General features: G+C 43.0%; 1 protein-coding gene across 2 annotated transcripts in view; it reads left to right on the forward strand.

The window, feature by feature from the left end:
* The window catches only part of EMR3 (egf-like module containing, mucin-like, hormone receptor-like 3), a 62,630-nt gene that overhangs the window by 31,104 nt on the left and 18,746 nt on the right, over window positions 1–12,780 (forward strand). For both annotated transcript variants that reach the window (XM_010855419.1, XM_010855420.1), the window contains 2 exons: window positions 869–985; window positions 12,185–12,369. In XM_010855419.1, the coding sequence (XP_010853721.1) occupies window positions 869–985; window positions 12,185–12,369 (302 nt within the window). The remainder of the gene's footprint in view (window positions 1–868; window positions 986–12,184; window positions 12,370–12,780) is intronic.

Here is a 12,780-nt window from a genome sequence, read left to right on the forward strand (position 1 = left end):
ACACACTCAAAAGGAGACATAATAAGACTACTGCACCCCTCACCTACCTTCAATAATTTCCAACTCATGACCAGTCTCATATCTTCTGATTTTTAAGATAAATATTTTCATGAACTTATTGTTTGTTATTCTGTGACTTCATTTTTACTGGAAGCACGGTTCCCCATTATAGAGATAAACCATAAGTCATTTAACCAATTTCTTCTTAAACTTTAGGTCACTTCACCTTTATCATCTTTACTGCCATGGACTTTCTCGTAGCCAATTCTGCCCTCTTAGTCATTATTGTTTTCCAAGAATAAATTCCTAGAAACAGAATCGTTGCTTCAAAGACAATGTGCTAAAGAATGTTAGTTAAGAATGTTCTTGGCAGTCCAGTGGTTAAGACTTCACCTTCCAATGCAGGGGCTGTGGGTTCAATCCCTGGTCAGGAAACTGAGATATCACATGCCTCTCAGCCAAAAAACAAAAACATAAAAAACAGAATCAATATTGTAATAAATTCAATAAAGAATTTTAAAATGGTCCACAGTAAAAAAGAAGTCTTTAAAAAAAGAACACAGAGTTCAGTAAGTTCCTACTCTTTGCCACCCCCATGGAGCCTGCCAGGCTCCTCTGTCATGAGATTTTCTCAGCAAGTATACAGGAGTTAGAGTCCTACTTAAATTCTGAATTTCAGTTTGCTTTTCTGACAGGTCCTTCATTGTGTTACATGAGGCTGCTATAAGATGGCAATGTATCAATGTAAGGCTCTTAGCCCAGTGCCTGGCTCATTCTAGACCCTCAGTAAAGTTAAGCTGTTCATGTAACTACGCACATTTTTAAAACTTATAATAATGGCAAGTTTGCCCTTTGTTTTTCTTACCAGCTGTTGAAACTCAAGTTGTTACAGACAACTGCTCCAAGGGAGTCATCTTAAGCTTGAACGCCCAAGTGAACTCCATGGAAATCCATTGCAGTGATGTCATCCAGAGAAACATAAAAGGTACGTGGGGTGGCTGCTTTCAGAATCCCTAAGACATGCAGAGCAGCATCACTGTGTGAGTAGTGAGGAAAATGTCCCCCAGTAGGCTTCTCTCTAATGGGTCTGTTACCCTAATGTTACTGAACCCAGGTCCAGCTACTCGCTGCTCAAAAGTCATTAAAGAGGCTAGGTTAGTGGAAAGGAAAGTTTGCTTTATTTTGGATGCTAGTGACCAGGGAGGAGGGTCACTAGCATCCAAACCTGTCCAAAGGCCAACAGCCCCCACCGCAACAACCCGGGGGCTAGAGCTCTTATAGACAGAGAGAGAGGGCTACATGCAGAAACAGCACAGTAGCTCAGACAGTCATCTTGAAATTGGTCACTGGTGGTCAGTTCTAAGCACAGTTAGTCTTGGTTCCAGGGTTGGTTTGTTCCCATTTCCTTGAGGCCAGTTCTTGGAACTACGACAGTTTACGTCATGGCTACAGTCTGGTAATCATGTAGTTAATTTTTCCACCTGGTGGGGGTCTCTATCTATAAGGCAGCTCAAAGGATATGGCTCAGAATATTACCTACAGCCCTTGAGAAGGAACTAAAGGTCCTTGACTTTGCTTACTGACTAAACTATTATCATTTGATCTCCTTTAACTATATGCCTTTGTTTCTTTATGTTCTCACTTCTCTGATTGAACTAACTTTTGGCTAAAGTTTTCCCACAGACAAAAGGTGGGCTGAGGACTTGGGAAACAAGAACTATAGGCTTCTGCTCCATTTCACTAAGACTGTGCCATTTGAGTCTTTCCTTAAAAAAAAAAAAAAAATTTTTTTTAATTACAAAAAAGACATATTCCTACCTAAAATGGAGGTTTTTTGTTCTTCAGCATGAAAGAGAGACTTCTTTGTAATTTAGGGGTTGTTCTATCTGGTTCTCAGTTTGGGTTCCCTTAGAAGTAGTGCATGGATAAGTGTAAGCGGAACAAGAGTGATGATTTTATATGGGAGATGATCCCAGAAAGAATCAGTAAGCGTATTAATCGGGATTCTCCAGAGAAACAGAACCAATAGGCTGTGTATATGTAGAGAAAGAGAAACAGAGATAGAGACAGATGGGCAGGGACAGAGACAGATTTAAGAAGAATATTGCTCATGCGATTGTGGAGGGCAGCAAATCTAAAATCTAGCCAGCAAGCTGAAAGACCCAGGGAAAAGCTGTTGCTGCCCTGAGTCCAAAGGCAGTCTCTTCCTCAGGGGGAGCTCAGTCTTTTTCTTAACACCTTCCACTCATTAGATGAGGCCCACCAACATTAGGAACTGTAATCTGCTTTATTCAAAATCTACTGATTTAAATTTAATCTCATCTAAAAATATCCTCACAGCAATATCCAGACTGGTCTTTGACCAAATATCTGGGTCCTAAAGCCTATCCAAGTTGACACATAAAATTAATCATCCCAACAGGGAAAACAGGAAGTGAGACAAGGAAGAGAAGGCAGCCCATACAGGGACTATTATGTTAGTGAGCAGGTTACTGCTGGTGGTGACTGGGGTTCAATCCCACTAAGTTACCCCATTCAAAGAGAAGTAGCCAGAGGACTTCCCTGGCGGTCCAGTGGTTAAGATTCTGCACTTCCAATGCAGGGGGCAGGGATTCAGTCCCTGGTCAGGGAACTAAGATCCCACATGCCACTTGACATGGTCCAAAAAAAACATTTTTTTATAATAAAGGGGGCTTCCCTTGTGGCCCAGTGGCTACGACTCTGCAGTACTAATACAGGAGACCTGGGTTCGATACCTAGTCAGGGAACTAGATCTCACATGCTGCAGTGAAGATCCTGAATTCCAAAACTAAAATAATAATAACAGGGAGAGGGAGCTGAGCTGAGCTCTTTATCCACCTGCTCTGATCCATCACTGGTTAAGAGCCCTTCTGGGAGTTGCAGGCAGAAGTGAACGTCTAAGCTTTTACAGCCTGCCCTGTGTACAGATCAAACATGTTCACTCCAGGGAAAGCTCCCAGACAGAGAGTCGCAGCTGCTTGCAGTAGAATCCATCAGCACGTTAAAAAAAAAAAAAAAACAGAAGTGCCAAAGGAATAAAGCTATGCTGCCTACAGCATCTGCTACAGCCTGTGTAGAAAGAGAAATTGTTACTATTAACTATCCCAGCATTGCCAGACTGTCTGATTTTTCAAGAGAAACCAAACTTTGGGTTGCCTGCATGAACACCTCCAATATTTTTTTTCATTTGGCAGGAAGACTTCTGTTATAACTGCCATATGTCACAATTGCTGTAGCACAATAAATGAGGGCCTTAAAATCCAATTACATGAATGTGGGGTCTGTACAGACAGCTGGTCTGTGCTATCACCCAAAGTTCCAAAGAAAAGATGATAAAATGCAGGCAACTAAGCACATGCTGAACTGAGAAAGTCTCATGTGGCAATTAGTTTCTCACTTCCTCTCCTCCCCCAAGATGAGAACTTGAATCTGCCTTCACTGGAGGATGGGCCAGGAAGAGGATGGAAGCCAAATTCCAACCCTGTGATTTCATGCTTGCGTGCTCACCAGGTTCCCCCATTACTCACAGTGTGGAGAGGGAGCCTGCAAGCTTCCAAACATATCTGCAGTCCAGTTTGTTCCTTGGTCACATTCTGGGGTACTAGGGATTAGGAAGTCAACAATTTTTTTTTATTTTTTTATCAGGATGTAATTGCTTTACAATGTTGTGTTAGTCTCTGCTGTACAACATCATGAACCAGCTGTATACATATGCCTCCTCCCTCTGAAGCCTCCCACCCACCACCCCGCATCCCACCCGTCTTGGTCATCACAGAGCACTGAGCTGAGCTCACTGTGCTATACAGCAGCTTCCCACTAGTTACACATATGGTGATATATATGCTTCAGTGCTATTCTCTCAATTTGTCCCATCCTCTCCTTCACTCTGTGTTCACACATCTATTCTCTATTTCTGTGCCTCTATTCCTGCCCTGCAAAACGGTTCATCTGTACCATTTTTCTAGACTTCATATATATGCTTTAATATGCAATATCTGTTTTTCTTTTTCTGACTTGCCTCACTCTGTATGACAGGCTCTAGTTTCATCTACAAAGAGGTATGACCTCATGCTGGCCAGAATGGCCATAATCAAAAAATCTGCAAGCAACAGATGCTGGAGAGGGTGTGGAGAAAAGGGAACTCTCTTACACTGTTTGTGGTAATGTACATTGGTACAGACACTCTGGAGAACAGTATGGAGGTTCCTTAAAAAAACTAAACGTAGAACTGCCATCTGACCCAGCAATTCCATGACTGGACATACACACTGAGAAAACCATAACTGAACATTTGAATTTGAGGAGAACAGAACTCAGTCCATAACAACTGTCTAGGCTGAATTGTCTACAGGAACTGCACACCTCATAATGTAAATGCATGTGTCTCGGGGAGCACTTGGCATAGACATGCCCGTGCATTCGTGCATGCTCAGTGGTGTCTGACTCTGTGACCCTATAACCCACAAGCCTCCTCTGTCCATGGAATTTCCTAGGCAAGAATACTGGAGTGGGTTGCCATTTCCTCCTCCAGGGGATCTTCCAGGCCCAGGGTTAAAATCTGCGTCTCCTGCGTTGGCAGGCAGATTCTTTACCACTGAGCCACCAGGGAAGCACCATAGACATGCCCAGCAGCAGACTATTTATCTTTCCTAATGACCCTTGCGGTTTCATCTTGAAGCATTGCACTGGCTGTCCCTCTGCCAGTAATGTTAACCAACACTCCACAGGGTGGACTTTTATTCTTTCAACACAGCTCAACTTTTTTCTCCTCCGTGAAGCCTCCCAGGACTGCCTATTTCCATCACAGCACTAGAGTCAGGCTTTCCCTCTCCTGTGCTCCTCCAGCACTTTGAACTTACCTTATCCTGGCATCTAATGTGTTAACATCTGTTCATCGACATGTCCCCTCCCCCACCCCGCCTCCCCCCCAGGGAGGTAAATTAGTACTTTACCAGCAGAGAATTGGAGAACAGAAATGGTCATCGAATTAAATCCACATCTAGGTTGAGGACTGAACATTCCTAAAGAAAGAAAAGAACGCATTGATGGATTCATGATGAACTCATAAAGGGACATTTTTGTGTCCCTCAGGTTCTGTCTTGGACTGGAACATTCTTCATTGTAGGGAGTCATCCTGTGCCCAGTAGGATGTTGAACAACATCCCTGGCCTTAGACTAGACGTCTATAGCAGTTCCCCAGTTGTGACAACCAAAACTTCCTCCGGACACCACCCAGTGTCAGCTGAGGTGAGAGAGCAGGATAGCCTGCAGTTGAGAACCTCTGGTCTAAAGCAACCTTATAATTTATCTCCAAAAGGTGGATAATTTTAATACCAGAAGGGATCCTATTAAGTTACACCATGACACCAGGTGTGAACTGGGACTGTCACAGGTAACCCAAGACATAGAATCACATGATTCCTCTCCCTATAAACTATCTCAGAGAGCAAACCCTGGCCACAGAGGTCAACCTTGGAAACCTCAATAACCATTCTTTTCTTTTCTACTTGTGATTTGCTCTTACACCAGAATATTTCAGCTCAAAAACAAGCAATTTCCGAGCATCAGATCAGGTAGGCTGATCACCTGCTGATGCCTTCCAACCACCCACCTTTGTTTCTTTCTGATGAACAGAAACTGCCATCAACTCAGAGAAGCAGAAGTGAATCTCCTACTTCTCATCCCTCGAGAGAAGCCAGAAAAACCTGGTTAGAGACACCTGCTAGGGGATTTATTCCAGTAGGATGAACCACACAGCTTGTTTCTTATTGTTGTTCAGTCGCTAAATTGTGCTCTTTGTGACCCCCATGGACTGTAGCCTTCCAGACTCCTCTGTCCATGGGAATTCTCCAAGCAAGAATACTGGAGTGAGTTGCCATGCCCTCCTCCAGGGAATCTTCCCAACCCAGGGATCGAACCCAGGTCTCCTGCATTGCAGGTGGATTCTTTACCAGCTAAGCTACCAGGGAAGCCCATGTTATATGCTAGGCTGTCATAAAATACCAGACTGGTGGCTTAAACAATAGAAATTTATTTTCCCACAGTTATAGAGGCTAGAGATACAAGATGAAGATGTTGGCAAGATTGGTCTCTCCAGAGGCCTCTCTCCTTGGCTTGAACATGGCCATCTTCACACTATGTCCTCATACGGCCTTTCCTCTGTGTGCATGGGTCCCTAGTCTCTTTTCATGCGTCCAAATTTCCTCTTATATGGACACCAGGGAGGCTGGATAAGGCCCACCCTAACATTCTCATTTTAACTTCATCACCTCTTTGAAAGCCCTATCTTCGAATACAGTCACACTGGGAAGTACCATTAAGACTTCAACATATGAATTTTGGGGAGGAACACAATTCAGCCCATAACACTATTGATATAGAAAATGTCCGCTACATATAAATCTTCAAGGTGGGAACCTGCATTCCATCAGCATCAGGCAGGAGTGAAACTGCAGCTCGCCCTCCAGCTCCTATTGCTGAAGATCCTTCAGCTCCATCATCTCACTTCCTCTCCCTCCTCCAGTCAGTAACTCTTCTTGCCTGTTCACTCGATGCCAGCCCCCGCATGTCAGCTATTGTCCTGTGCTACTCTACTTTTCGAGGTACTATACTGTAAGATTTAAAATGTTTCTTTTATTTTCTGTTTGTTTTTTATGTATTATTCATGTGAAAAGTATTAGAAACTTATTACAGTATGATGCAGCTGATCGTGTTAGTTGGGTAGCTAGGCTAATCTTGTTGGACTTAGGAACAAATCGGACTTGCAAACATGCTCTCCGAATAGAACTTGTTTATATGTAGGGGACTTACTGTAAGTTATGTGCATGCCTTAATATGTAATAAAATTATAAATATATAATATAAACATATCATGTGCATATATATTTTTAGCCTATCAAACTGTTAAATTATGCCATTCCCTTGCTTAAAATCCTCCAACAGTTTTCCCACTGGCTTAAAATAAAAGCAAAATTCTCCCCCAGGCCCTACAAGGTCAACCCCCACCATGCCCTCACTTCCTCCCACTGCCCCCTCACTCACTCTGCTTCAGCCATACTGGCCTCCTTGCTGATGGGCACAGTCATGTCTCTGGGGGGGTTTTCTCTGCTATTTTCTCTTCCTAGAGCACTCTCCTCTCAGATATCCTCCTTCCTTTCACCCTGCTGCCAGAAAACTGTCTAAAATAGCATCCTCCACCTCTTGCTGTCCCCTAGCATGAGTGCTAAGTCGCTTCAATCGTGTCTGATTCTTTGCAACCCCATAGACTGTAGCCCACCAGGCTCCTCTGTTCATGGGATTTTCCAGGCAAGAATAATGGAGCAGATTGCCATGTCCTCCTCCAGGGGATCTTCCTGACCCAGGGATCAAACCCACATCTCCTGCACTGGCAGGCAGCTTCTTTACCACTAGGGCCACCTGGGAAGCCCCAACTGTCCCCTACTTTACTTAATTTTCTCCATAGAATTGAGCACTAATCCTATATCAGAGCAAGGTGTCTTTGATATATACCTTTGTTGAGTGGGCTCCCAACACTTGGAAATGAATTGTCCAAGGAGACCTGTGCTTGGACAGCAAGAGACTTTATTGGAAAGTGGTCCTCAGGCAGAGAGCAGCAGGAAAAGTGCTTTGCCACATGGCTCACTGTCTCAGGTTTTATGGTAATGCGATTAGTTTCTAGGTTGTCTCTGGTCAGTCATCACCCTTGGCCCATAGTCTGAGTCAGGGTCCTTCCTGGTGGCCCGAGCATCTCTCAGCCAAGACGGATTCCAGTGCAAAGGATTCTGGGAGGATGGTTGTCTCCTCCCTCTTTTGGCCTCTCCCAAATTCTCCCGGTTAGTTTTCAGGTGGTAGTACCAAGTTCCTCATTGGGACCTCCTGTTGTGAGACAACTCACCCAAGTGGTTATCATCATGCCTGGCCAAGGTGGGCGGCTTCAGTCGACGATTATCTAACACCTTTATTTGCTTATTTATGTTTGTTTCCTGCACCAGAAAGTAAGATCAATAAGAAGAGAAATTCAGGCTATTTTGTCCCCCACTGTATCCCCAGAATAATGTCTGGACACAGTAGGCACTAGAAAAAGATGGATAGGTAGATAAATAGATAGATAGAGGGCTTCCCTGATGGCTCAGCAGGTAAAGAATCTGCCTGCAATGCAGGGGACACAGGTTCAATCCCAGGGTGGGGAAGAGCCCCTGGAGGAGGAAATGGCAACCCACTCCAGTATTCTTGCCTGGGAAATCCCATGGACAGAGCAGCCTGGAGGGTTACAGTCCATAGGGTTGCCAAGAGTTGGACACAACAGAGCGAGTAAGCACATAGGTAATGATTTCCGTATATGTTATCTATATCTGGTTTATACTATATAATATATACCAGTTCAGTTCAGTCGCTCAGTCATGTCCAACTCTTTGAAACCCCATGGACTGCAGAGCATGCCAGGCTTCCCCATCCATCACTAACTCCCAGAGCTTGCTCAAATTCATGTCCATTGAGTCAATGATGCCATCCAACCATCTCATTCTCTGCCGTCCCCTTCTCCTCCTATAACTTTATTATATATATATAATATATATGGAAAAGAAATAATTAGATTTCTATCTAAAGAGATTGAAATACTTGTACCAACTACAAATGGATTTCCTTGGGTCCAGCCTCAACATTTTGTTTCATGCAAAAGAAACACAAAACCAGTTCTAAAGGTCTTGCAAAACAAGTTAGTCATTACTGAAGTCTTCAAGAGACAGCAGAGGAAGTGGAATGATATCACACAAGACTTACCCAATTTCCTTTTATAGCTGTCCTTTAGTCTGCAAGAGGGATTGGTTCCTGGACCCTCCAGACATGAAAATCCACGAACGCTCAAGTCCCTATATAAAATGGTTTATCAATAGTATTTGACATAGATGTACATATAACCTTATGCACATGCTCCCTTATATTTTAAATCATCTCTAGATTATTTATAATACCTAATACAATGCAAAAGCTAAGAAAATAGTTGCGGATGCAAAGCAAATTCAAGTTTTGCTTTCTGAGACTTTCTCGAATTTTTTATGTTTATTTATTTATTTGGCTGCACTGGGTCTTAGTTGCGGCACGTGGGATCTAGTTCCCTGACCAGGGATTGAACCTGGGCCCCCTGCCTTGAGAACGCAGAGTCTTAGCAACTGAAGCACGCTGGGATTCCCTGGGAAGTCCCTGGGATTTTTAAAAATATTTTCAATCCAAGGTTCATAGAATCTGTGGATACAGAACCTGCAGATATAGACGGTTAACTTTACTTTCCTTTTCCTCTTTATGGCTGACCCAGTCTCTTTCCTCTCCTTCCAAATTCCACCTGCCTCTTCTCTGCCCCTCCCTCCCAATTGTTACACTGTTCATGGAGTTCCCCGGGCAGGAATACTGGAGTGGATTGCCATTTCCTCCTCCAGATAGTGGAGACAGTGGAGGACAGAGGAGCCTGGAGTGCTGTAGCCCATGGGGTCGCAGAGAGTCAAACAGCACTTAGCGGCTGAAAAACAACAATAACACAATTTTTTTTTATTTAAGTATAATTGCTTTACAGTATTGCATTGGTTTCTACCAAATATCAACAGGAATCAGCCATAGACAGCCCAGCCTTTATATCTTTTTCTCCTAAGGGTAGATTTATATCCCTTCTTATGTAAATCAGTTTAGCCTCTCTTAGTTTTTCCAGTTTCTCTTGTCTCTCTAGTCTTACCCTATTCAATACAACAAAGGATTCAGGTCCAGAAATACTTTGTATGCCTCAGAATATGAGAGGAGACACTGAAATCTTTTATTTTGACCCTCATATATGCGAGTAAGTGTGCCTATGTGCGTGTATATACGTTTGTGTTTTTGTGTGTGTATGTGTATACATCTATATACCATTTTCAAAGAGATACATAATGAAAAGGTAAATACCATTTTCAAATATAAATGAAGGTACATCAAAGATCATATGAACTCCTAGGACATCCCTGGTGGTCCAGCGGTTAAGACTTCGCCTTCCAATGCAGGGGGTGCAGATTCCATCCCTGGTCTGTGAGCTGAGATCCCACATGCCTTGGGATGGCCAAAAGACCAAAACATAAAAAACAGAAGCAATGTTGTAACAAATTCAATAAAGACTTTTTCAAAGTCATGAAAAAAATTCCATCAGCTCATTAATTGATGAGGGAATCTATGAAATGTTAAGACATGCTCAGAGGCAATTCAAAGAGCAGATACACATGTATACAAACATATTGCTATATAAATCAGTCACAAATTCTGAAATGATATGCTAACTCATGCAAAAGCTGGTTAATATTCTATAGGGCGATACTACAATGCAATGTTCAGAATTATATTTTCTATAACAGAAAACTACATGTCTACCAGACAAAATGCATCTTTGTCTAGGGAAAGAGTCATTTCCACTACTATCAAGTTTCTTCATGTTATCTTCTATGCCTACAGAGTTGTGAAATTGCTTGGCAATAGAAAGTCCATAAAAGGTGAATCGCAACGCCCCATAGAATCAGATAATCCTTGATACTCAGCTCTCCATAAAAGGAAACTCGGTCACATTGTTACTGAGTCCAGGCTCGCTCTGCTTACCACACAACCAGCCAATAAATTTGAGAGATGAGGTGTTGAGACAAGGAAAATCACTTTATTTGAAAGCTGGTTTATTGAGAAAACGGCACACTGATGTCTCAAAATAACTATCAGGGTCTAGATTCCAGGTTCCTTTATAGAATAGAGATGTCGGATGGGGGTAAGGAAGCAAAGGAGAAAGCCCATTGCGTGTGTGTCTGCTCAGTGCAGGCTCCTCTATCCATGGGATTTCCCAGGCAAGAACACCAGAGTGGGTTGCCATTTCCTCCTTCAGGGGATCTTCGCAACCCAGGCATCGAAGCAATGTCTCCTGCAATGCAGGCAGAGTCTTTTACCACTGAGCCATCAGGGAAGCCCTACAAAGTCCATTACTCTGGCAAATATCTCCTGGAGGATGTCTGTAGCCATCCACAGGTGGACAAGGTCTTGAACAAAGGACTTTAGTTTAATATTCAGGCAGTAGGGCAGGGTTCCCTGTGGCAGGCCATTATGTACAAGCAGTGAACAAAAGCAACAGGAAGCAAAGGTTAAAGTAACAGATCCAACCTGGAGTCAGAATGGGCTCTTCCTTGCAACATTTTGTCCATTAACAAATCTTGGACATGAGATGTATTTGGATACAATATATATATACCTAGAAAAAAAATCCATAACTTAAACAGAAGTTATCTCTAGGTGTGTATTTTTATTAAAATTTCACTTTCTTTTTTGTCCTTTTCTCATCAAAATTGCGTCATTTATGTTTCCAAGAAATAAATTGTGGCATTGTTGCAGAAACCAGTACTCGAGAAACCAAGCACCACACTCGGAGAGTTGGAGACCTCAGGTTTATTACGCTGGCGGGCCCAGAGGAGTTAACACTCCAAGCTCTGAGCCCCGAACAAAGGGATTACAGAGTTTTTATAGACAGACTATAGTGGGAAACACTAGCTGTTAATAGGCTGGTTTAAACCAAGGGGTTTTGTGTACTCAGGAACATTGGTCACGATGGGGAGGGGGATGCCTGACCTGGACAGGCATGATTAAGCAGGTTTGCAGGGGCTGGGCAACTGCAAAGAGCAGGACAAGGGTGAGTGAGACAAACTCCAGCTCCTAGTATTGCCAGTCCCCACTTTCTGAGACTATGTGACCTACGTGACCTAGACTTTGCAAGGGGCAAGCTGAGTTACAGAGGCAGAAGGAGCAGGAGGTTACGTCAAAATTTAACTTTTCCTCTTCAGCATAACATATAATGTGATGCTCGACATCACATTAATTGAATTCAACAAACTAAATATATATGTATTAATATGACTAAGGGCTTCCCTGGTGGCTCAGTGGTAAAGAACCTGCCTATAATGCAGGAGACACAGGTTCAATCCCTAGGTCAGGAAGATCCCCTGGAGAAGGAAATGGCAACCCACTCCAGTATTCTTGCCTGGAAAATCCCATGGACAGAGGAGCCTGGTGGGCTACAGTCCATGGGGTCACAAAGAGTCAGACACAGATGAGCGACTGAGCCTGCACCACGAGTGTGTATAGGTCAATCCCAATCTCCATTATTCTGTTTCCTCAGGTACTAGTGCAGTTGCCTTCGTTTCATACTCTTCTCTTGGAAACATCATAAATGCAACTTTTTTTGAAGAGATGAATGAGAAAGATCAAGTTTACCTGAACTCACAAGTAGTAAGTGCTGCTATTGAACCCAAAAAGAACACATCTCTCTCCCAGCCTGTGATTCTAAATTTTCAGCACATGGAGGTGAGTCAAAGCTGCAATTTGTACTTGCTTGGGTTTCATGGATGTTAGGCCAAACAATTTGCATATACTCCCTGTCAATGGTTCTGGACCTTCACTGTCCAGTGTCATAACCAGGAGCCAACTAGATTTATTGAGCATTTGAAGTATGTGAGTCTGAATTGAGATTTTTGAAGGGTTAGCATTTCCAGATTTAGAATTAGTATTTCCAGACTTTGAAGACTTTGTAAGAAAAACAATGTGTTAAGCATCTCAATAATTTTATAGTGATTACATATATTGATTTATATTGAAACATTCAGTTCAGTTCAGTCGCTCAGTTGTGTCCGTCACTACGACCCCATTAACTGCAGCACTCGGGCCTCCCTGTCCATCACTAACTCCTGGAGTCCACCCAAACCCATGTCCATTGAG

Source organism: Bison bison, unplaced genomic scaffold (assembly GCF_000754665.1).
Source record: "Bison bison bison isolate TAMUID 2011002044 unplaced genomic scaffold, Bison_UMD1.0 scf7180017864365, whole genome shotgun sequence".
Classification (NCBI taxonomy): Eukaryota; Metazoa; Chordata; class Mammalia; order Artiodactyla; family Bovidae; genus Bison; species Bison bison.